The sequence below is a fragment of the Podarcis muralis genome, chromosome Z (assembly GCF_964188315.1).
Source record: "Podarcis muralis chromosome Z, rPodMur119.hap1.1, whole genome shotgun sequence".
Classification (NCBI taxonomy): domain Eukaryota; kingdom Metazoa; phylum Chordata; class Lepidosauria; order Squamata; family Lacertidae; genus Podarcis; species Podarcis muralis.
The window spans coordinates 41,842,832-41,866,149 of record NC_135673.1 but is presented as its reverse complement, the minus strand read 5'-3'; the positions used below and the strand labels follow the sequence as shown (position 1 = coordinate 41,866,149).

The 23,318-nt window shown below is 40.6% G+C and overlaps 1 protein-coding gene across 6 annotated transcripts in view; it reads left to right on the top strand.

Annotated features, from left to right (window-relative positions):
• MTMR1 (myotubularin related protein 1) overlaps positions 1-23,318 on the top strand; it is a 53,616-nt gene that overhangs the window by 4,895 nt on the left and 25,403 nt on the right. Inside the window, exons 2-12 of one of the 6 annotated variants that reach the window (XM_028714420.2) lie at positions 994-1,099; positions 3,909-3,932; positions 7,725-7,775; positions 12,955-13,030; positions 15,966-16,060; positions 16,283-16,390; positions 16,701-16,799; positions 17,582-17,665; positions 18,563-18,712; positions 20,254-20,442; positions 21,574-21,759. In XM_028714420.2, coding sequence (XP_028570253.2) covers positions 994-1,099; positions 3,909-3,932; positions 7,725-7,775; positions 12,955-13,030; positions 15,966-16,060; positions 16,283-16,390; positions 16,701-16,799; positions 17,582-17,665; positions 18,563-18,712; positions 20,254-20,442; positions 21,574-21,759 — 1,168 coding nt within the window. Of the gene's footprint in view, positions 1-993; positions 1,100-3,908; positions 3,933-7,724; positions 7,779-12,954; positions 13,031-15,965; positions 16,061-16,282; positions 16,391-16,700; positions 16,800-17,581; positions 17,666-18,562; positions 18,713-20,253; positions 20,443-21,573; positions 21,760-23,318 lie in introns of those variants that run through there. The other 5 variants (XM_028714422.2, XM_028714421.2, XM_028714423.2 and 2 more) reach the window with 5 other exon arrangements.

The window sequence follows — 23,318 nt, the reverse complement described above, 5'->3', positions numbered from 1 at the left end:
GCCCGAAGTCCGGGGAGCGCAGCACTGCGCACCCCGGGCTCAGGGCAGCTATCCACAAGCCTGCGGAGTCCAGCGGGAGTTCCTGCTGGGCGCCGCAGGCTTGCGGATAGCTGCCCTAAGCCCGGGATGCGCAGCGGGCTACAGCGCCGCGCTCCCCGGGCTTTGGATAGCAGCAAGCTCTGGGAGCGATGGCAAGGTTGAGTGCAACCTCGCCATCGCTCCCGGACCCGTTCTGGGGGCTGGGGTCGGGGGAAGCCCCGAGGCTAAAAACGAAGCCAAGACAGCTAGCGGGATCTATCCCGTTCGCTGTCATGGCTTCTTTGCTCTTTGGGGCTCGGGGGGGGGGGGATAATTTTTTCCCCTTTATTCCCCCCCCCCCCTAAAAAATAATTGTGCCCTATGGGCCGGTGCGCCCTAAAGGGCGAAAAATACGGTACTTCTTCAAAAATTGCCTCTGCCTTCACATACCCCAGTTTCCCCATTTCTGGGTTATTATAAGGAGTGCTCAAAATGGGAGAGCAAGAAGAAAAAGCAGGATGATTTAATATAAATAAGGCCACATTTAATTACATCACTTGAAAAGACGAGAAAATGTTTTAGATCTGCTTTATAAGTGGGATGGTTTCCTACTCACTTCAAGCATTGGCTTGCTGTAATGTCTGTTGGGCAAAATATGTTTGAGGCTAACTTCCAGACTACTATTTTGAAAACATGGTTTGAAGTGCATTTTCAAAATCTTTCTTTTGCAGCTAGCGCTAACTATAGTCTTTCCCTTTTGGATGTTACTGTCAAGGAAACATGGAAATGGAGAAGGGAATCTGCACATGAGGGGGCAGAGAGTGGTCATGCAAATGTGCTGTTCATTTCTAATCTGTAAAACCATGGTTTGAAGGATCATCTGAATTAAACGATTAATGCAGAATCTAAATGTTCAGTAGTTATTTATAAAGTAAAAATTTTCTAAGTAACTTGTTATATATTCTGTTCTTATAGCCCCACAGGATCACACGTTGAATGGTGCAAGCAACTCATTGCTGCTACAATTTCTAGTCAGATTTCAGGTTCTGTGCCCTCAGACAATGTATCCAGAGAGTACCGGGTAAGTCTTATTTATTCATTCTTTTAATTTATGTATATGGTGCCACATCAGTCCTTACCCCAAATAAGATATGCAAGGGAATGGAGAGCAAAAACAAAAAATGTATCTTTCTGTCATCTGAGAAAAGGGTTAAGATGATAACATGAAAGGGTAAGATTTTATATGTGAAGCAGTTAGATCTGATAAACTGTTACTTTTTTGTGTTAGTGCCATTTGAAATCTAAAATTGCCACTTAGTTTGGGTCTTCAGTGTGATTGATTGTGAGAAAATACTTTTATTTCATCTTTCACCTTTGCTTTTTGATTTTAAAAAGCAAGCAAATTGCCATGCATTCTTCAAGTAAAGCAGCCAAATGAATATTTGTCTTGTTTCATTTCAAGCAAATTAAGTCATTTACCAGTGTTTTGTGGATTCAAAAGGCAGTAGATTCTCTCTAGAAGTAGGAAACTCTTTAAACTCCCGTGAATAGGAAATAGATTGTTCCTATACCTAGAGATGAATCTGTTGAAGCATGCTTGATCAGATTCTATTTTTAAAATTCTCCTCTTGTGTGTTTTTCTCTATAGAAGCAGTCAGAATTTTGTACTTGGAACTTCTGTAACATGTGGCAGCAAAATGTAATGCTCTCTCTGGACCACGGCTGCTGCCTTGGATAAATGAATGTGGCAATTTTGGCATTACAGCTATTGTACATTACCTGTGGAATCTGAGTTTTTAGAGCTTGGGTTCAATGTACTGGGGAATTCTGGTGCAGTCCTCAAGAACAGAGAATTTATTTTAACATATCTCTGTTTTTGGCAAATATCACACACGTTTGAAAAGAGAGGAATCTTTTAAAGCCAGCACCGTCAGGTATAGATGATTGAGCCACTTAACAGTCAGTGCTCTTGTACTGGGGCAAATTGCTAATGCCAGGTGTATCTGGAATAAGTACAAGTATCTCGCAGCTTATGTGCCTTTAACTTTTGCACATTCAGCTTTATGCACTTACCATTTGTTTATTAAAAAAAGGGAGTGGAAAGATGGCAGACATCTAGGAAAAAAGACCTTGGCAATCCCACCTGCCATTAAACCCAATGTGTGTTGACTATACAGTGGTACCTCAAGTTACAAAGGCCTCAGGTTACAAACGCTTCAGGTTACATACTCCACTAACCTGGAAGAGTTACCTCAAGTTGAGAACTTTGCCCCAGGATGAGAATGGAAATCGTGTGCCTGCGGCGCAGCAGCAAGAGGCCCCATTAGCGAAAGCATGCCTCTAGTTATTATTATTTGGTCATCCGTTTTGTGATTATTTGTTGGCTAAGTTGATGGTGTTCTGACCCACATTTTTTCTTCTTTGTTTGGACAGCCATGTTGTCCCTGTGATTTTTATCATTTGATTCCTTCCGCCATGGGTCTTAAAGAATATCTTGGGCCCACACAGAGCATGACTGTCTCCTTCCTTTTCATCTTTCTTGCTCTAACTTTTGGTAGGGACTATGCACTGCCAGCTTGGGTGCTCGATACCTATAAGGTGACTAGAAGGAGACATTTGTTTCTGATTATTTAAAAAGGCTAAAGTGGACAAAAATAAAGGACACATTATTTATGGTATGATATATATTCACTTCTAAGAAATTTTCAGGAGTAAATTTAAATTGTATCAAGCTGAGATACAATCTGTTGTCAGTTAAGCATAGGTACACATAGCTTGCACATTATTATTTAATTTAGGGATGGTGAACTGTCGTCCCCGCCCCCGTAACAGGTTGAATTGGCCCACCCAGTATTTTCCTCTGGCCTGCCGACCCCCAAACAATTTTTTTGCAGAGTAACAGCAGCAGGAGGACTGAATGAAGCACCTCTCCTCTTCCTGCTAATGTCGCTAACAGATTCGAGCATTCCTTCCTTATTCCAGAGCACTTTGATTACCTAGCAGCGATGGTGGTCACAGGTCCTTTGCTGACCTGAATTTTCTCTCTGTAACCCTGCCTCTTTCCAATTGCAGCACTGGGCACTGCAGAGGAAACTTGCACATGGGGAGGGAAACCACATTGCACACTCTCTCCCACCCCCCACCTCAAAGACCACTCTGTTTTTCAAAGCACTTTGAATAAGGGTGTAGCTCTGATGTGTGGGGTTATGGCATGTGTGTGTGTTTAAGGTGGCCACATCCATCAGGGTTTGTGATCTCCAGAAGGTTTTCTACATTCAATGTCACCCTTGGGCCAAATAAAGGTTAACTGCCCTTGATCGAATTATAGGTGAAGCCTATTTCAGCTCCATATTTTTTTAATGCATGTAGAAGCAGTGGAAACACATGCTCTTGTTAAAGTGTGTAGGTTGCATTCAGTTAAGGCCTACTTGGAGTAGACCCACTGAAATTAATGTATCTACGTTAGTCATATCCATTAACTTTAATGCATCTTCTGTGAATAGACTAGTATTGCATATCACCAACACCCTTTTTCCCCTGTCACAAATTAAAATCTTTTTAAACATCAGACAAACAATTGTGCGATCTTGATGGTTCCTTAAGCAGTATTACAAGATCTGCTGCCAGAATATTCCACCCTTTGGGTTTGTTTATTCAGCCCACCATACTGCACCAACCTTGGAAGTGTATTGATTTGTTTTGCTTACCCTATCATCATGGATACATAGGGCCTCATGATTCATTTCTATTTAACTGTGTCACAAGTGAGCATGTAAAGAATAGCATGGTCATTGGTATGCTTCTAGTTATATGGGCCTGTAGGTGATATTTCCCAAATGTAGGATTTGAATACGTGACTTGTTGGATAATATCTGTATTTTAACTAACAGGTATACAGGAGGCCTACTGTAAGGGTAAGAATAAATGTGGCTATTGGCAAGTCAGCCTTTTACCTGTTTTGTGTTTTTGTGCTGTGTTGAGAATCCAGTGTGCTAAGTGTTCTTCTTTACTTCATAAATGGTCGGTTTAAACCAGTCGGGCCATCTTGCTATGCAGTGCAACAGCTTGTTTGCCATAGAAATGTTTTATGTACATTACAGCGTTGTCATGAGCAGTAAAAACCAGTGTGTGAGAGTGCAGTATATTTAAGTTATGTTGGAAATGCATGGTACTAATTTAAGTTTTATTACATTAATTCTGACAAATAGGCCCCCTCAACTGATGCTTACATGTTTTGGAGCACAGAGTACTGTATTACCAGTGTTAATGTTTTCTGTGTGCTACAGATATTTGAAGGAACCAAAGAACAAACAATACATTTTAGTCTATCCTACTTAAATAAGATTTCAATCAATGCTTGTGTTTATGCACGCATTCCCATATTGGCAAGACTCTTAGTGGAAAATTCTAAATCTGTGATCCAAGTTAGGCACTGCTGCAATGACATACATCTTTGTCCCATAATTGCTAAAATGTGTCATCCAGTGTTCATTCTGGATATTAAAAAAAACATGTATTTGTTTTTTTGTTGCCTTCAGTTTCAAATCAGCAAATGAAGTTTCAAATCAGGGCTGAGGAACAGTTGGATCCTGAGCTCCCCCATCACTTAATGTCACCATGACATCAGGTGATTTAGCTTCAAAGGAAAAAGTTAGGAACACACATCTAGCATGCTCCCATTTCTTGAGGTCAAGCCCGGGTGCAAAACAAAAATATCCGTTTGTTGGTATAGCTTGAATTGAGCTATGTCATCCAAGGAAGTATGCAAACCCCATTTGCAGAAGGGGTTGACTCCTTGGGAGCTCTAGATTGGTAGTTCCCAGATGGAGCCAATCTCTGCAGGGGTTGCATTGAGCACCAAATTGAAAATGCTTTGCTTGCAGGGGAACAATCAGGAATATATTCTAACACTCCCGATTGTTCCTTTGCAGCCTGCTTTACACCTCTTGGGCCAGATTAGGACTCTTGGTAGGCCTAATTCTGTCTTCAGGCTGGAGATTGCCTTTGTCCATTCTAGAATCTAGTGCATCCCTCCCACCCCCAGGTGAAAATATTCCTCCCACTCCTTTGCTTTGCTCCTGAGATAGCACATAGAACAGCCAATTACCCAGTCTCCAGTGGTGAGTGAAAATAATTTCTAGGGGAACTGGCAGGCTGGCTGTTTAAAACTGATGCAGTTGGCTTCCCCACCCATTTCTATAAAATAGTGTGCCATAAAGAGCTAATATTCCTGATCTAGCAACCTTTGAGGACTTATTTGGAAGGTAGCATAGCATAGGTCTGCTTCCATTGAAATCCTAGTCTCATTTCTTGCTGGTCCTGGCATCCCTCTTCTGTATTGTTTTGTTTGGCAGAGGCACATTCTTTGGATGTTGGTGATGCTTTCAAAGGACAATAGAATGTTAGAGGCCAATGAAGCATCTGGGGCATAACTTTAGTTTCCCTCCAGCCACTATCCAGTCATAGAATGAGAGGAAGTGGAACGTAAATCTTGATTTAGGCTGCTCCTCAAAAAGAGGAACAGTGGGTTACTACCTGCCTTTTACAAAAAAGGCTTAAAATACAGCATTTTTTATCCTGCTCTCTAGACTCCCAGAATGCTTACGTATAATTTTATCAAACTATTATCTATTGAATAGTGATACACATAAATCAAAGGACAAGGTAAAAATGGTTACAGTTAAAATTATGTGCAATTTTTTTCTTGCTAAGCTTTTTGGTAGTTCTTTTCCAGATTGCATTGCTTTAGCCTTCTCTTCCTGATCTTTGCATCTGCGTCTTCTTGTTCAAAGCTAAAAAATAATAATATCTGGGACTGCCATAATTCTTCCTGCAGTACGATGCAAGTGCATCTGTATTCTTCAGCAATATTCCTGATGTGGGGGAAATTTGATTCAAAGTATCATTCTTCTCTTTATAAATGGAAATTATAAAAATGTTGGAAATCTTAATTATCTTTAGCTACTAACATATTTTAGGTCAACTGAACATTATTTTATGGTTTAATAGGAATTATTAAAAAAGAGTATTGTAGAACTCACGCAGTTGCTTCAAAACTTGGCCCAGCAAGGTGCCACCTTGCTGGGCTCGGGCCATGTTTGCACATTATGTTTGGCAGCAAGCCAGCTGACTGTGAGAAAGCTTATGGAATTCCACGTAGGTGGGCTGCTGCTGGTGGTGGAGATCATTCTGTTCCTCCTCTGCCAGCTTGTTCTGCTTGCATTCTGGCTGCTACTCCATAGCCAGTACAGAAACCAATCATGCTGACATAGGAAGGGCAGACTGACCCATCTCTCCTCTAGCCCACTGATTTTATTTTTGATTTTTTTTTTATTTTTTTTTTGCTGGATATGTCAGAATCAGAAACAGTATTGGCCTGTGGTGAAGGGGCAGTGATTCATGTCTTTATTACCAGGCTGCTGCACTCTTCTGCTGGAAACACAAGGGGATGAAGCCAGCATAAAAATCAAGCATGCAAGCTTGACTCCGTTTCCCCCCCCCCCCCCCCAGTCTGCTGTGTTTCTGTGTTGAACATACAGAACACAAAGTCTCTTCCTGCTCAGTCAGCATAGAAACCAAGCAGAATGCCTCCTACAACAGCCTGCTGCATTCCAGTTTACAGCCTTTTTACTACTAGCCTGATTTTTACTTGTGAGTAGGGCTGGCAAAGGAGAGATGGAGTGCTCTATCCATATCTGTCTTTTTTATGACTAAAAAGCAGGCAAGTAAAAAATTTGTAGGCTAGTAACTTTTGGGGCCTAATTTATAGAGCTGCATTAAATTCAGCTTTTGAGGTTTGAACACAAGATGTTGCCTGTTCAAATAATAATTCCTCCCATTCAACAGTTGTGACCTGGAACTCACCTGGGCTTAAAAGCAATCTCATAAAGTCTCTATACAAAGCAAATGTTGTAAAAATATCATGGTCTCCAGTGAAGTCTCTGAAATGCAAATACTTCAGAAAGCACCTCCTTAAAGTTTTGTCTGGAGAAGGAAGAAATGCAAAGAAATGGACCTTTATATATTTTGACGAATCATGTTCTTGCTGATCCAGCTGGTGTGTGTAAAAATATTTCATGCAACAAAATCTTAAGAAACAAATTATCAGAAATGGTTAAACCTGATTCTAAAGTGTCTTGCTAGCATATCCAGCAGCAATAACAACACAGTATCAGGGTTTGTGGTAATGGGCAGATCTGCAGATGGGGCCATTAAGTTCTTAGCAGTACTTAAACTGTCTTAATATCTCTATTGAGGATACAAATATTTAATTGTTTTATCTTTAAATAACTGCATGGATTCTCTCATTGGTCTATAATCAATTCCTTCTTTTATGTCAAGCATGTGGCCTACTTTATACTCTGCATTTTGTCTTTGCTATTTTAAAGATTGCTTGTTTCAAAAAAAGAAAAGAAAAGACAGTACATACTTTGTGTTCTTTGGTACCTGGACTTACGTTTGGAAGAACAGGAATGTTCATATTCCAGATCATCCCAATATTTAAAAAAACAAACCATGACTGGATCTAATAGGTGCTAAAGTCTCTGCTTGACCTATTTGATTTTTGCAAGAAATGAAAAAGCTTACCAAATACATTTCTTTTGGAGTATCTACTGTCTCTGTTTTTAAAATTCTCTCCTTTCACCTGTTATGTGCATGTTTTTTCTCTTACTTCTGCTTGCCCACTGCTGCATCATGCTATTCAGGAGATTCAGGATGGACACAATGGCTATCCTTCTGACGCAGAAGTTGATCAGGTGGCAAGTTTTACTCATCTTTTGTTCACTAACTCTATAGAATGTCACTGTGAATGTTGGAGTTGTGAAAATTCTCATTTTTGTTACCTACTCTTCAGAAGTTCAAGAATAGTTTAAAAACTGTTTTTCAGTGCTTGTGAACAGTGGCGGACTTTGGGCTTTAAAAGTTCAGCAGCACCCTGTGCGATGCCACCTTCCATTGCAGTGCCCTCTTGGTTTGGTGCGCAGTGCAGGTGAATCAGTCACACACTCCCCTAAATCCTCCCCCACTTGTGAAAATTAATACTTCTCTGAAGCTCTCTCCTTTGAATTGAGGATGTATAACACATACTCAATAGCTAAATGTCCATTGAAGCTAGGGGGTAGTTTAGAGCAGTGCCATTGTCTTGAGGCACATAGCAGATTATATCTATGGTTTTTCCCATAAGCATTGGTAAATATGTACAGTTCCTTTGATTACTTTTAAAATGTACTAGAAGTGAGGCCATAGGCGTATCACTTCCAGTGGTATGCAGAACACAGTCATTCCAAGTGATCAATGCAGGCTGCTCCTTGTAAAAAGCACATATTTAAAGACCATTGCAGACATGCCCCATTGCACCAGACTTTGGATTGGTAACCTAGGGTCCTGCTCCCATCTATATTTGGCACCTGTTGACCTGGGCCATATTTCCCTCACCTCAGAGGTGTAGCTAGGGGGGTGGGGGGCACTGGGCGCCACACTGTGGGAGGCGGCACTTACTGCAGGGCCTTCAGTGCGCCTGAGCCGTGCATCTCTTCTGGAAGTAATGCGTTGGCTTGGGTGCCCGCAGGCTCCGCACTGCCTGAAACGGCAGCATGGGGGTTGCATCTGCCTACCACCTCCCCCTCAAGCTGTAAGGCGACTGAGATTGAGGTGCCGGGGGAACTGTGTGCAAGGTCCATGCTGCCCAAAACGCAGTGTGGTCTTGCTTCAACCTGCTGCCTCTCCCTCAGCTGCCCTACAGCTGAGAGGGAGGTGGCGGTGAGGTGCAGTGTGCCCTGCTCCTGCTTGCCCCGTCCCCAGGTGAAGGGCGCACATATCACCCTTGGTGTCTGAGTGGCCAGCTACGCTGCTGCCCCCTCCCCCAGTGTAGGTGACTCACAATAGGAACACGTGTAAGGTCCACACTAGGAGTCAGAGTAAGATTGATACTTAGCTCATTGAATGCCTGACAGGGATGGTCACAAGACTTTTAGCATTTAAGGCACATTCAGAAGGAAGGCCATTTTCTCTCAGTTGCAAGTGAGGGATAAAGTTGAGCTCTGCTGTTGTCCAGTAGCTTTCAGTAACAAGCACAGTCCAGTGATGGCATAGGTTTGCGACCATTGCAGCTGTGCAACATCTGCACTCCAGAGGACTCCTTCCTTCCTCTCATTGCATTTGGCAACAACAGCTTGACAGTGTGGGCATCCCTGTGCTTTCCAGCTGTTGTGAAAGTAGGCCAGAGTGGGAAGTCACAATTTCTGAATGCTTTTTAAGTAACCTATTAATGTGCAACTACTTCAGTGTAGTGGGACGCGGGTGGCGCTGTGGGTAAAAGCCTCAGCGCCTAGGGCTTGCTGATTGAAAGGTCGGCGGTTCGAATCCCTGCGGCGGGGTGCGCTCCCGTTGCTCGGTCCCAGCGCCTGCCAACCTAGCAGTTCGAAAGCACCCCCGGGTGCAAGTAGATAAATAGGGACCGCTTACTAGCGGGAAGGTAAACGGCGTTTCCGTGTGCGGCTCTGGCTCGCCAGAGTAGCTTCGTCACGCTGGCCATGTGACCCGGAAGTGTCTGCGGACAGCGCTGGCCCCCGGCCTCTTGAGTGAGATGGGCGCACAACCCCAGAGTCTGTCAAGACTGGCCTGTACGGGCAGGGGTACCTTTACCTTTACCTTTACTTCAGTGTAAACAAGAATGGTAAATTCAGATAGAAGTAAAACGAAGCACTCCTTATTTCAATATATTAGCCAAGAGTATGTGTAACAGCTTGGACATGTGCAGAGAGACTTTCGACTCTTTTTATAATTGAAAGAGCTGGAACCCTCTTCCTTCCTTGCCATGTTTTGCTTCTTGAAGTCCCTCTGATTGCAAAAGCAGCTTGCCAAGGGGAGGTGGGGAGGGCTACTGTTCAAGAAAATAGGAAGCTTCCTTATATGGAGTCAGACCATTGGTCCATCTGGCTCAGCATTGTCTACAATGACTGGCAGCAGCTCTCCTTGCCTTGCCTTGCCTTACCTGGAGTTGCTGGGGATTGAACCTGGGATCTTCTGCATGCAAAGCAGATGCTCTACCACTGAGCTATGGCTCTTCCCCTTAACTCAAGGTCAAAATCCCCTTGGTCATGAAGATCTGATTAAGCAGTTACTTGCATCTTGGTCATAAAGTCCAAGCATGGATTGATTGATTGATTGATTGATTGATTGTATAAATTTATATATAGTTGAGTATTGTTCAAGTTCACAAAAAGAATTTTTATATCAAAAAAATAGTGTTGACTAAAAATAGTTTAGGGAGTTACCCTTTAACGATTAAGGTGCTGCTTAAAATATTACAATATCAATATAGGTGACATTTTATGATTTTCAATTATTATATGATTTTATTGATTTATACCATTTAAATAAATAAAACATATAAAAAACTAATAAATGTCCACACAGAGATGGATCCATGGTACAACAAACATCAGAATGACAAAAAAATACAAATTATTGGACTTGGAATAATATGTTATTTTGAAACAAATCTTAAATGAATTCTGTGAGTGAAGTGAGGCACAAAATTTACAAGACCAGTGGAACTGAATATGATTTAGTGGTGAGTGTTTGTAATTAAAAACTTATTAAAGTCTACATTTTAAATCTGCAGTTAATGAATCAGTAAGTTAATTACACCAGTTAATATTGTATGTAGGATAAGGAGTATAAATCATAGTATGCCAGATGTCATATTAGTATTTCACATCAAAATCTGTTAATGTCAAGTGATAAATTGGCCAATTGCTTTAAAAAAAATAATTCCACCACACTTCCGCTAGAGCAGTATTGCACAGAAACAAACACTAGTTCTGTGAACATCATTTGGACATATGGGAAGGCAACTGTTGGAAGGATTGCAGTATTAATCCTGACCTGTAAATCAGAAATGCAGCAGAAGTTGTGGTGGACCTCTGCGAGCATTTATTTTTAAATTGACCGGATGTTTGTACATGCCAGAACTTAAAATGTTGCAAATTTTATTCTGAGCCTTACAAGGAAATACATTGTGATCTCAAAAAAATATCTGGGCATGAACACACTATATTTCTCCCCCAAAATAGTACCAGTCAGGGGTGAACTCAAGCCATGAGCATGATCTAAAAGTATGGACATAGAGTTATTGCATCACGTGTAGTTTGATTAAAACATCAAGCCATTTGGGTGATCTGCTTATTATGGCACAGTGGTTTTATGTGGTGAAAAATTGTTCATAACTGACTTACTGAATCTTCAGTTCTTGTAAATGCCTTAGTCAGACCTACATGTGCACAACTGGTATTTCATCAAGATGCTGATTGATTTTCAGTGGGGGGTGGCTAGAGATTAATTTGGAATGCTTTTGGTGCTTGCATAAGGGACACTTGAGGCCCCTGAGCTGAAGGAAATCCTCCTTTGCCACAGAGGACTGCCACTGTGGGGAGACCATCCATTGTTCCTTGAATTGACTCCTGAGGGCCACTTGAACGGCTCTCTCCCACTATCCTCGGTTCAGTAAATACTGCTGTGGTCATGAAGCACGATTTTAAGCAAGCAGAGCAAAAAGCTGAACAGCTCAATCAGCTCTGTTCAGCAAGAGCTGTGGCAGGGCAAAGTGTTTTGCCCTGTGGAGTGTTTTAAAAATGGAGAATAAAAGCAGGCTGCACCATCAAACTGCAGAAAATAAAATGGACTAGAACAAATGTTCAGTAAAATATTTCTTTATTAAAGCTTCCAGAGTTATCTGATGTGCTTCAGTTTTGTATAGCTAGTCAACTTGTTTTTCTTTCTGGGGAATACTTTATTCTCTAGATATTGGTCTATGGACCAGATATATAGTCTGCTTCACAAACAGACCTTCTCTTGTACAGTTTCCATAATAAAGCTAGCTGGCATTGCTAATGGACTAAATGGTCACTCACATTACATACAAATATGTATATTTACATACTGCATACCTGTTGTGTACATTAAAAAAATGTATTATGAAAGTGCAGTATCTAGTTATTGCAACTTGATATTTGCTTTTCTTATGTAAAATTTTAGCCAAATGATTTATCATTCCTTGCTTAATTTTGGGAGGGATTCTGGGGCCTGTGAGCCTCCATTAGCAGGGGGGAAATATGACACAGGGCAGGATCTGAAAAACAAACTTAAAAAGCATTGAGTAGCTAAAAAGTGAGAAAAAAACTTTGAAAACATTTGATCAGCCATATGTATAAAAAATAACACTGCGAAATACTTTGGGAGCTGTATGTCAAAATACCCAACAACTTACAATATTTGCCAAATTTTTGTGTGTCTTGTATGTGCTGATTGGAATAGTTGGTCTTACCTTTGTGTAGTTGGTCTTACCTTTGTGTGAATGCTTTGCTACTAATCCATATTGTAAATATTGACACTGTTTATTCTGTAAATCCAGTAATGCTGCATAAAATCTGAGCAGATTCTCTTAATCCATAGTTAAGAGATCAGGGACAGACCACAGTGTATCTCCCTCTCCCTCTCTACCTTTTGCATCTTGGGAACTAATTTCACCCTCTCCCATCACTTTTGCAGCAATAGTAACTATACTTAAATCTTTACCAGGGTTCCTGATTAAACAGGCCTCCAAGCTGTTTTCAGATCCTGGCTAGGTGAAAACTGGTTACGTTGATTAGCAGTTGTTGATGAAACACCACATTTCAGCAAAGGAGAGGGGGATTTTGCTTCCAAGTTGGAAGGGATGGGGGAAGGAGAATAATTCACCCCTGATTTCTTTAACTTCAATTATGTGTACATTCACACCAGCCCGTAGCGTTAAAGAACTCTGCTTTGAGAAGAAATCACTATCTTTTGTATCGCTACAGTAACCTCCTAGCAAAAGCACCTTGTGGTTGTTGTTGATGTTTAAGCTCTGCAGATGGAATGTAAGATTTACATTTAGCATTGGATTTCTGCCAGGCACTGAGGGATGGAAACAAGCTCGCCCAGATGGAAGAGGCTCCACTTTTTCCTGGAGAATCAATTAAAGCTATTGGTAAGTGGAGCACTGAGTGGCTGAGAACATTGTTGTTTGTGGCCAAACACAAAATGAAAGCTACTCATTTGGTTTTATATATTTCAGAATTATTACACTGATCAGTTTTTATTCTGGATCCTTAATCCTTTATACCTGGTATCTGAAGAAGTGTGCATGCACACGAAAGTTTATACCCAGAACAAACTTAGTTGGTCTCTAAGGTGCTACTGGACAATTTATTTATTTATTTCAGCCTTTATACCTGAGTTAGGCCATAGGAGATGCTAAGCACAAAAGGCAAGCATATCTGAGAATAATTTTAATAAACTATAAATTAGCTCAGAAATTAGTAGCTGTGAGACTGATGTCTCAAGTACTTGGGTACTCAATTTTTCTATGCAGCTTCAAGTACTTTTTCTTCAAGTTTTATTTTTTCCATTGTGATAATATCACAGCCCTTTGGAGTAGAATGCTAGTGGTCTAGATTGGATGGCATACAACATATTCTCCCCCTCAACACTCCCCTTCTTTGGAATAAAAGTTTGGAGTGTTCCTAAGGATTGGATTGGTTCACACATAATTTTCATGATCCTATAAACTTTCTAAACTATCGAAGCAAGATGCCTCAGGCTTCCATGCTGCCTACCTCCCTTCATTTATTTCATTGCAATTTGCTCCTTCACTTTTAATACAAACCATAACTTGACATTATGTTCATGATCATACTCAGACCACTGTATCTTCTCCCCCATGTGCAGTAGGGGTATATGTGTGAGTATGTGATGTGCTCTGAATGCTCACAGCACTCTGTACATTATTTACTTGATTTAAAGTATTTTATCCTCCAAACTAGTCCAAAGCAATAGAAAAATTAGAATAAAATATAATAAAAAGCAAGGAACGGTAAAGCAACAGAGAAGATTGCAAGCAAACATAGCTGGGAATGGAGTTCAATACTTTGGGAACTACTTGTGGAAAAAACACTCATTTTGGTAGCCCTCTGCCTAGCATTTGAAGGCAGAGGCTCTCACAGAAGGATCTCTAAGGTAGAAGTTAATTGATGTGCAGGTTTTGTTTGGAGAAAGCAGTCCTTTAGATAGCTATCTTCCAGGCTGCCGAGGATTTCAGTACTTAAAAGTGAAATATTTAGAGGGGGAACATTTGACAGGTCTTTGCTTTTGAGACTGATAAGGCAGAGAGTACATGGAAGCAGCCTTGGATGCAATTTAGGGACTCTGGTGTGGAATCAATGCATGCCCATTTTTCTGCTTGCTTGCTTCCAGGAATATCTTACCTGCCGTGTAGGTAAGCCCACAAAAGTTATTAGTTGCAATGTTTTTTCTTAGCCTGAATTTCCACGCTGGCAACAGAAGATTCTTTCTCCATCATTTCCAACATGAAGCGCAGGTTGCTAACCTTGCAGCAAGATGGGGGGGGGGGATGCCTTCTACGAAGTGGGCTGGTGGAGGAGGGATGATGTAATCTGTGCCTCTGTGTCCTCCAACCTTCTGCCGTTCTGGCCTGGCTGAAGAGAAAGGGGTCCGAAAATAAAGTAAATATTATGAAAACATAATAAAACTGTGGTGGCTGGGCTCACCCAAAGAAAACTAAACCTTGGCTTTGACCCTGGACTTCTCACTGCTAGGGGGAGTGGAGAGTGCGTACCGGTAATCATTATGTTTTGCCACCATGTATCACAGAACCTTTTTAGCACAACTCGGTATTGCCTTAGTGCAAAATGAAATCGTTAGGTCATATTTTATTCATAAGGTGCTGTCTTGAATCTGTATCTGGGCTATGAAGTGGAAAGCCAGATTTGATGTCTGCTCATTTGCCTGCAAGATAAGTTCTTCCATGTGACTAATTCACAGAACTTTCAGATCTGCTTCTAAATGTCGTTGTCATTGTTGGGAGGAATAGAATGGTTCCCTCAGTTGCCAAAAGTTCGGCTTTCAGTGAATGAGATGTAGTTATAAAGGTTCTGTTAAATGTCATGTTTGATTTGCCAAGCTTATGTGTTGGTCATTTTGAAATTTATGACATTGTTTGTCCACAGTGTACCCAGTTCTTCTCTGCTACCACCATAAATATGCCTTATACAGTGGAACCCCAGGTTGCAAACGTGATCCGTGCGGGAGGCATGTTTGCAACCCGCAGCGTTCACAACCTGCAGCGCCGCGTCTGCGAGTTGCAATTTGGTGCTGCTGCACATGGCACAAAGTGCAATTTAGCGTTTCTGCGCATGCGCGAGTGCCAAAACCCGAAAGTAACCTGTTCCGGTACTTCCGGGTTCGGCGCGGTGCGCAACCCGAAAACATATAACCTGAAGTGTCTGTCACCTGAGGTACCACTGTAGTTCTGATTTTAGCTTCCAAAGTTCTGGATTCTGAAGCTATTAGTAGGGAAGTATGCACACTATGGCAGACAGTGGGACTGCAATTCAGTATATTCTTAAGTGGGAGTAAGTTCCATTGCAATCAGAAGCCTTCTGAGTATACCTATTCAGGATTGCACTGTAAGGCACCCTCAAAGTAGGATTGTGCAGTGGCGTTTATTACTGAAAATGTAGATGACTTGTACAGTCATCTATCTACTATCAACTTAAAATAAAAAATTGTGTCCTTAAAAACATTTTTAATGTCCTAGATGGTATTCTTATTTTTTGTAATCATCAAGTATTTTACAGGTGACCCATAACTTGCTAGGCTTTTGTTTATTTTTATTTTTTCAGTTATGAAAATGCCTACTTTTGAAGTGCTATGAAATAGGCATTATTTTAAAAAACTGAAATAATTGGCTGTATAAACTCAATTCATTCCATGTGTGAATTCCAGCCTCAAAAAGGCATTTATTAGAAGTTTTTTGCATCAGGTATTTTGCCAGTGTTCATACATAATAAAAATAATCCTATAGTTCAATTTTTAGTACTAATAAAGTGTCTTATTTTTTCCAGCTAAAGACGTCATGTATATCTGCCCATTTCTTGGAGCCATCAGTGGTACACTATCAGTGACAGATTTCAAAATGTATTTCAAGAATGTTGAGAGGGTGAGCCCTTTTTTCTTATTGCACGTCATGCATCTTTCTGCTACAGCCTTATTCCTGTGCTTTCCTTTTCAGAAACTGACACATGTATAAACTAAGCATAAAGTACTGTTTCAGTTTTAGTGGCCTAATATAATTGTATATTTTTATCTCAAACAGAATATTACATATTTCCTCACACCTGCAATAAAGAAACGTGGTGTTTACTTTTTCTTCAAATTTCAGGATCCACATTTTGTTCTTGATGTGCCTCTTGGAGTGATGGCCAGAGTTGAAAAGATTGGAGTGCAGAGCCATGGAGACAACTCTTGTGGAATAGAAATTGTTTGCAAGGTATCAGTTTAATTTTTGCAGAAGTGTACTTAAATTGTGCTTTAATTTCATTGTGGAATCCCAGTGATATATCTTAGATATATAAGACGCTGTTACTTGCTTATTTCTTATGGCTGTTGTGAATGCACTGGTGTAACTGGTCCTAAGACCTAAAGTTTAGAACAGGTTTTTATTAATTTTCAGATAAACCTGGATTAAAAGAGGAGGTTCCTTAGTACCACTATTCAGTGCAAAAAAATCTTTTGAATAATGTTTGTAACTGCTGTAATTTTTCACTTAACATACCAAACCTTAAGATATCTTTTCACAGGATATGAGAAACTTGCGGCTTGCCTATAAACAGGAAGAACATAGACTGGAGATTTTTCAAAACCTTATTAACCGAGCATTTCCTCTTTCTCATGGGCTTGTAAGTATTACAGTTAGGAGTTCTACACCCTCAACATTGGTTCATTCTTCAAACTATATAGTGGGAGGAATGTAAATATAGTATTGTGGTGCTTAAGAATTTTAAAAATCAATATGATTCTCACTCTTCTTAGTAGTGTAGTTAAAAGAACTTACATCAGTATTCAAATAAGTTTTACTCAGAGTAGACCCGTTGAAATTAATAGACCTAACTTTGTCATGTTCATTAATTTTGGTGGGTCTAAATCCATACCCACCACCTTGTGGGGCATCTTTGAGAGAAGAAAATTAAAAGGAGTAGCCCCCACACAAATCCAGAGTGGAGTCCCTAAGATGGTTGGATGGCATCTTGTACGCCTCCTTCCAGCAACACCTACAGCCAAACTGGTGCCAAACGTATTCCTCTGCTTTTATCTGGAGTACATCAGTGAGGTTGAGAGGGGGGCCTTGTCATCTGGGCAGTCCAGGACCTCCGTACACACTGCCCAGGCTTGCACCTTGGAGAGATCATAGCCACTGCAGGCACTGTGATTCTCCAGTGGTTTGGTTTCACCCCTGGAGGCACACTCCATTGTGTGGAAGTGAATGTATCATTCTTCTCTATTGTTGCTAGCCACATGCACTTGGCAGAGTTGATGAAATTAAGATTGTTGATATTTATGAAGAATGTTTTTACTGAGTTTTAATCTCAGTGTAAAATGCTCTTCTGAACTCTTAAGAAATGAAGAGAGAAATAGTGTAATTAAATAGTAGTAATGTATGCTTTTGTTTCACTGCATTTAGCCACTCTTTGCATTCACCTATAAAGAGAAATTTCCTGTTAATGGCTGGAAAGTTTATGATCCAATGGCAGAATACAAGAGGCAGGTAGGTAATGACAATTTTCACTTTTTAAAAATAATTTGCATTGTTTTCTATTTTGCCTGAATATCCATTTGTGGAAGATCTAAAAGACTAAGTCAAGTACTTAAAAAATTGTCGGCACATTGCTGATACTAGATGGGCACTGAAAAGTCAAGAACCATGCCATTTTCCCCATTGTTTTCCTGGACATAATAGTTGGACTAGAGAGTGGAACTACACATGTTAATGCCCCACATCCACTAATGCAGCCACTTCCTGCATGACCTCACACTGCATGTCCTCTGTGTGGTGTGCTACAAGATATGTAGACTCATGCTTACTCCTCCTGCTAATTGTGAATCAATATTTGTGTGCACCTTTATATGCATATAGGCCCTGGCCACGAGAGCAGTTAGTGGGGGGGAGTGCATGTCGCCTTGTTCTTATTTACTGTATTTACATATTGCCTGTCTGTTAATGCATTTAGTGTGAGTGACTATATACAATAGGTAAAGGTGAAGGTACAGCTACACGATCAAAAAAGGAAAGAGGAAAATAAGCAAATTCTGGCACCTCCTTTTACATAACAAACCGATATGCCAGGATTGTGTTTAAATTTCCCTTTAGCTGTTATATGTCCATCTGTAGCAAGCAAGTAGTTTGTGGAGATGCAGCAGAGCTCTGCCCCTTTCAGACTTTGAACTAAGATCTATTCATGCATTCAGGACTAATACTGGTTTTCTATAACCTTCAGAAGCCTTGTAAAATAAAAATAAAAATGAGTTACAATATAATTGTAATGTTTTAGGTTTAATTAAATGTTTTAGGTTTAAATTAAACGTTTTAGGTTTAATTTTTGGGGACCCTGAAATCAGATGGGTAAACCTTGACTCCTTAAAACATTGTTTTGCTTCTATGCAGGGCTTACCCAATGAGAGTTGGAAAATATCCAAAATCAACAGCACATATGAATTCTGTGACACATACCCTGCTGTTCTTGTTGTGCCAGCTAGTGTAAAAGATGATGATCTCTCCAGAGTAGCAGCATTTCGCGCAAAAGGCAGAGTTCCAGTAAGTAAAAGTCCTGAGTTAGAAAACAATTGCTGGTGTATGGGTTATGATGCAGCTTGACACCTAATCTGAGAGCTCCAAAACTAGTTGCTCAATTCTCTATTGGAAGGAAGACTATGTGAACTAAAAAGGAAAACAAGAAACAGTCCTAAGCTGGGAACCCAAGTGTAAAAAGGCACTTATATTCTGTCTGTGCAAAATGTGGTGGGAAGATCGCATAAAATCTACTTCATAGGTTCAAAAATCAGTTGGACTGCACTTCAGCAGTTTGTGCGAAGAATAATATTTGATGTCAGAATTGGGACTAACAGAAATCAAAATTATTCCTATTGTGAAAAGCCATTTTCTGAAGATTGTCCTTCTGTGTTTAGACAATAAGCAGTAATGGTATGGGAAATAAGTTTGTAGGGGGTTAATGATCCACTCCATGGTCCCATTCACTGGTAACTTCAAGACTTGATTATTGCAATTCATTCTGTGGTGTTGTCCTCAAGATTAGTCTGGAAGTTAGTGCAAAATACTTCTGTGAGGTATATTCATTCAACATACTATGCTTTAGTTGAAGTAGGTCCATTGGCTGCCTCTGCTCCTGGATAAGGTGCATGGTAGTGTTGATTGTTTACAAACCCTTAAATAACTTGGGACCAGGTTACCCTTACGCCCGTGCAGGGACGATCGAAGGCTAACCGACACCCGGGGTGGGGCAAACTGCCAGCTGCACACACGTTGCATCGCTATGTAGGGCGCATGTACGGCATCGCTACATACAGCGCATGCATGCGACACCGCACATGTGTTGTACATAGTGGTTTGCCGCTGGTGCCACCTGAGCACTGTACGGACGGTGGCAGGATCCTGTGCTTGCGGCTGCAGTGGTGGTGGAGGGATCCTCCACTTGTGGCTGTAGCAGTGATGGAGGGATCCTACTGCTGTTCGTATGGCGCTTGGGCGGCTCTGGCAGCAAACCGCTATGTACAGCGCATGTGTGTGACACCGCACATGTGTTGTACATAGTGATTTGCTGCGGCCCCAGCACTGTATGGACGGTGCAGCCGCGAACGGAGGATCTTCCACCTGCGGCTGCGTGATGGCCGCTCACGCCACTGCACCATGGGGCGAGCACCCCACAGGGTAGCTTCTTGTCACCCCTCCAGACATGGCACCCGGGGTGAACCCCCCCCCCCACCTTGCGACACCACTACGCCCATGCCTAGTCATTAAGTTCCCTTGAAAGAATTGTGTGTGTCTTGGGGAAGGGGGAATCAAACAGCAGGCAAGTCCCCAGTTGCTATACTGTATTGCAAAAACACTTTTGAAAGTACTATCAGTTCCAAAGATGGTTTGCTATTGTCAGGAAACTTCATGCAGAACTGTATTATTAGTTTTGATGGCCATGTAAAAAAATACATGTGTCTTTTGATTTTTTAATGAGTACCTTTATTCTCTGTCTTCTTATGACGTTACATCCATTGCTAATATGACTTATGCAGTTGTTTCTACTGCATATACATTGGTTTATATATTTTTTCCCCTTAACCTAGGTGTTATCCTGGATCCACCCTGAAAGCCAGGCCACCATCACACGTTGCAGCCAACCTCTAGTGGGCCCAAATGACAAGCGATGCAAAGAAGATGAGAAATATTTGCAGACGATTATGGATGCCAATGCTCAGTCCCACAAGCTCTTCATCTTTGATGCTAGACAGAACAGTGTTGCAGATACGAATAAGGTGGAACTAGCATAAGAGGAAAACATATACATTTATTTAAAATTCAGAGTGACATCCAACCAAGTCACACTTTGGAGTAGGGCAACTGAAATTAATGGACTTAAGTGGGTCTACTCTGAGTATGTCTTAGTTCAATATCGCTCTGAAATACTTCAATTTTAAAATGTTGAAATTACCTTTTTTATCTAAAATATTTTAAGGCCACTCTTTTAGCACTAAACTCTCACAGGGCATCTTCCATAAAAGATAAAATACAACATACATGATCAAAGATACAAACATGAAAAATATATTTAAAATTTGAATACCCCAATATTAATACAACAATCATAATTCATAAGAATGAGCAATAATAGCAGTAGTAGTAGTAATAATAATAATAATAATAATAATAATAATAATCAATTAAAACACCATTAAAGGTACCCCTGCCCGTTTGGGCCAGTCTTGACAGACTCTAGGGTTGTGCGCCCATCTCACTCAAGAGGCCGGGGGCCAGCGCTGTCCGGAGACACTTCCGGGTCACGTGGCCAGCGTGACATCGCTGCTCTGGCGAGCCAGAGCCGCACACGGAAACGCCATTTACCTTCCCGCTAGTAAGCGGTCCCTATTTATCTACTTGCACCCGGGGGTGCTTTCGAACTGCTAGGTTGGCAGGCAAAACACCATTAGAGCTAACTAAAACATTTTAATGCTATTTCAGCCCTGGTTTATGTCAGCATAACCATAATATCTTAAGAAAAACCAATTTGAAACAGATATCTCTCTTAAATCCCACCAAACCTTTCTATTTTGCCAGGCCAATGCAAGCAATTTAAGAATACTTGTTTCCATAATGAGTATTTGATACCTGTTTTTAATCTTTTATGTGGTTTTTATTTTATGTATTATTGCTGCAACTTCTTTGGTATTTTTCTTTTTTATTATATAGTGGTACATAAATATTTAAAGAAGTAAATAAAGGCCCATAAAGAAGGGGCCATGCACATCTCCCTTGAAATAGAATTCCGTAAGTGTGAGGCCACTGTTGAGAGAGCCCTTTGCTTCATGCTTGCCAGCTAGCTTTTTCTCTCTGGTGGGCATTCAAGAAATCTTAAAGATACCTTTAAATTACTTAAAATGTATTTTCAGACGAAAGGTGGCGGCTATGAAAGTGAAAGTGCCTACCCAAACGTGGAGTTGGTTTTCTTGGAAATTCCAAACATCCATGTAATGAGAGAATCACTGCGTAAACTGAAGGAAATCGTTTACCCTACAATTGATGAATCTCGATGGCTGTCCAATGTGGAGAGTACACACTGGCTGGAATACATACGGGTAATTGACTTGTTGAAAATATAAATTGTGGTTTTTTTGCTTTAAAATGTTAAAATCTTTCTCCATGTGTTATTCTTTTGTCACTTCTCTATATAATCTGAAAAGGGAAAATGCCTTGATTCTTCAGAATCTGGGTTTTTCAGATTATATAAAACTACTGCTATATGCTGTTAGTGTGTATTATAGACTCCAGTAGAAGCAATCCTTATTTATTTTTTTATCCACTTAACGCTGTTTAAAACATTTGTAACCCATTTAACTCTTCAGGGCAGCTTTACAAACATGTTTGAATAAAATTGTTTACAGTTTCACTAAGTATGGGCTAAGCCTTTCTACTGTAGGACAGAGGAACTGACGACTACTTACCCTACACCTAATTCAGCTCAAGTTTTGGGATTCTTGGCCTTGGCAATAGGATAACAAATAACACCTGTGCCCTGCCCTGGACAAAATGTAGATAGATAATTTATTATGGTCAAAGACCAGCTCACATAACACAATAATGACAGCGTTCATAAAGATAAAATATACAATTGGAGCAGATTGCAGCAATGGCTCATGAGTTAAAATTGAGATATATACATACACCCATACAACTGAGATTTGGGCTACCATAAAAATTGATCCTGAGGCGCCCCAAAGGGTGACTTTTCCCTAGTAAGTTATTTTATTCTAGAGGATGATCTGTGCCTACAAATCTGGGTGCTGAATCTGGCTACCAGCCAGGTCGTCTTGTGATCTTTGCCTAAGAGGGGAGAATTAAGTTTAGCCATGAACGGCTGACTTAATTGCAGTTGGAAGCCTCACCACATTTAGAGTTTGCACAGCTCTTTTAGACAGTTGAGTGTTTCATAAATGTTAGTGTAGTTCCTACAACAATCATATAAAATAGCTCAGTATTATTTTCTCCATATTGCACTTGCAGGACCAAAACTGAGCGATGATAGCTTGCCAAAAGTCATCTAGTGACTTCATAGCAGATAAGAGATGTGAATGCACCGATTGACACCTCAGTCTCACTCTGCTTCACCAGTCCTCATATTTAGGTAGGAATTACCAGGGATCATTTTCACTCTTGAACATGGCTCTGTTTCTTCACAACACAGAATATGGGCACACACACATTTAGACAAATCCTCTGCCAGCCTCTCTCTGGCAAACTGCCACGGGAACTACAATTCTGCTTGGCTAACTACCAGAAGTGCCTTATTTGCAAACACTGCAATACCTTCATGGCTTTCCAGCTAAGACATGCAGTGTCATGGTTTAGTTTGTATATTGTCTATGGATCAAAGCACAGATGCCAATAGAGATAAACACTGACTTCATTGGAAATGGGCTTCCTTTTAGTTTGTTATCTAGTGTTTTTGTTTTTGTTTTGTTTTTTATCCAGTTTATTGATTTTGAAAAGGTTTTGTAGATGGTATTTCTTAACTCCAAGCATTTCATGGCATAGCAAGATAGAACAGAATATTTATTAGTGTCTTGATAGTCTTAATAACAAGCTGCTAACAGAATTTATTGACATCAGAAAATTCAGCAAATGGTAGTTTTGTAAA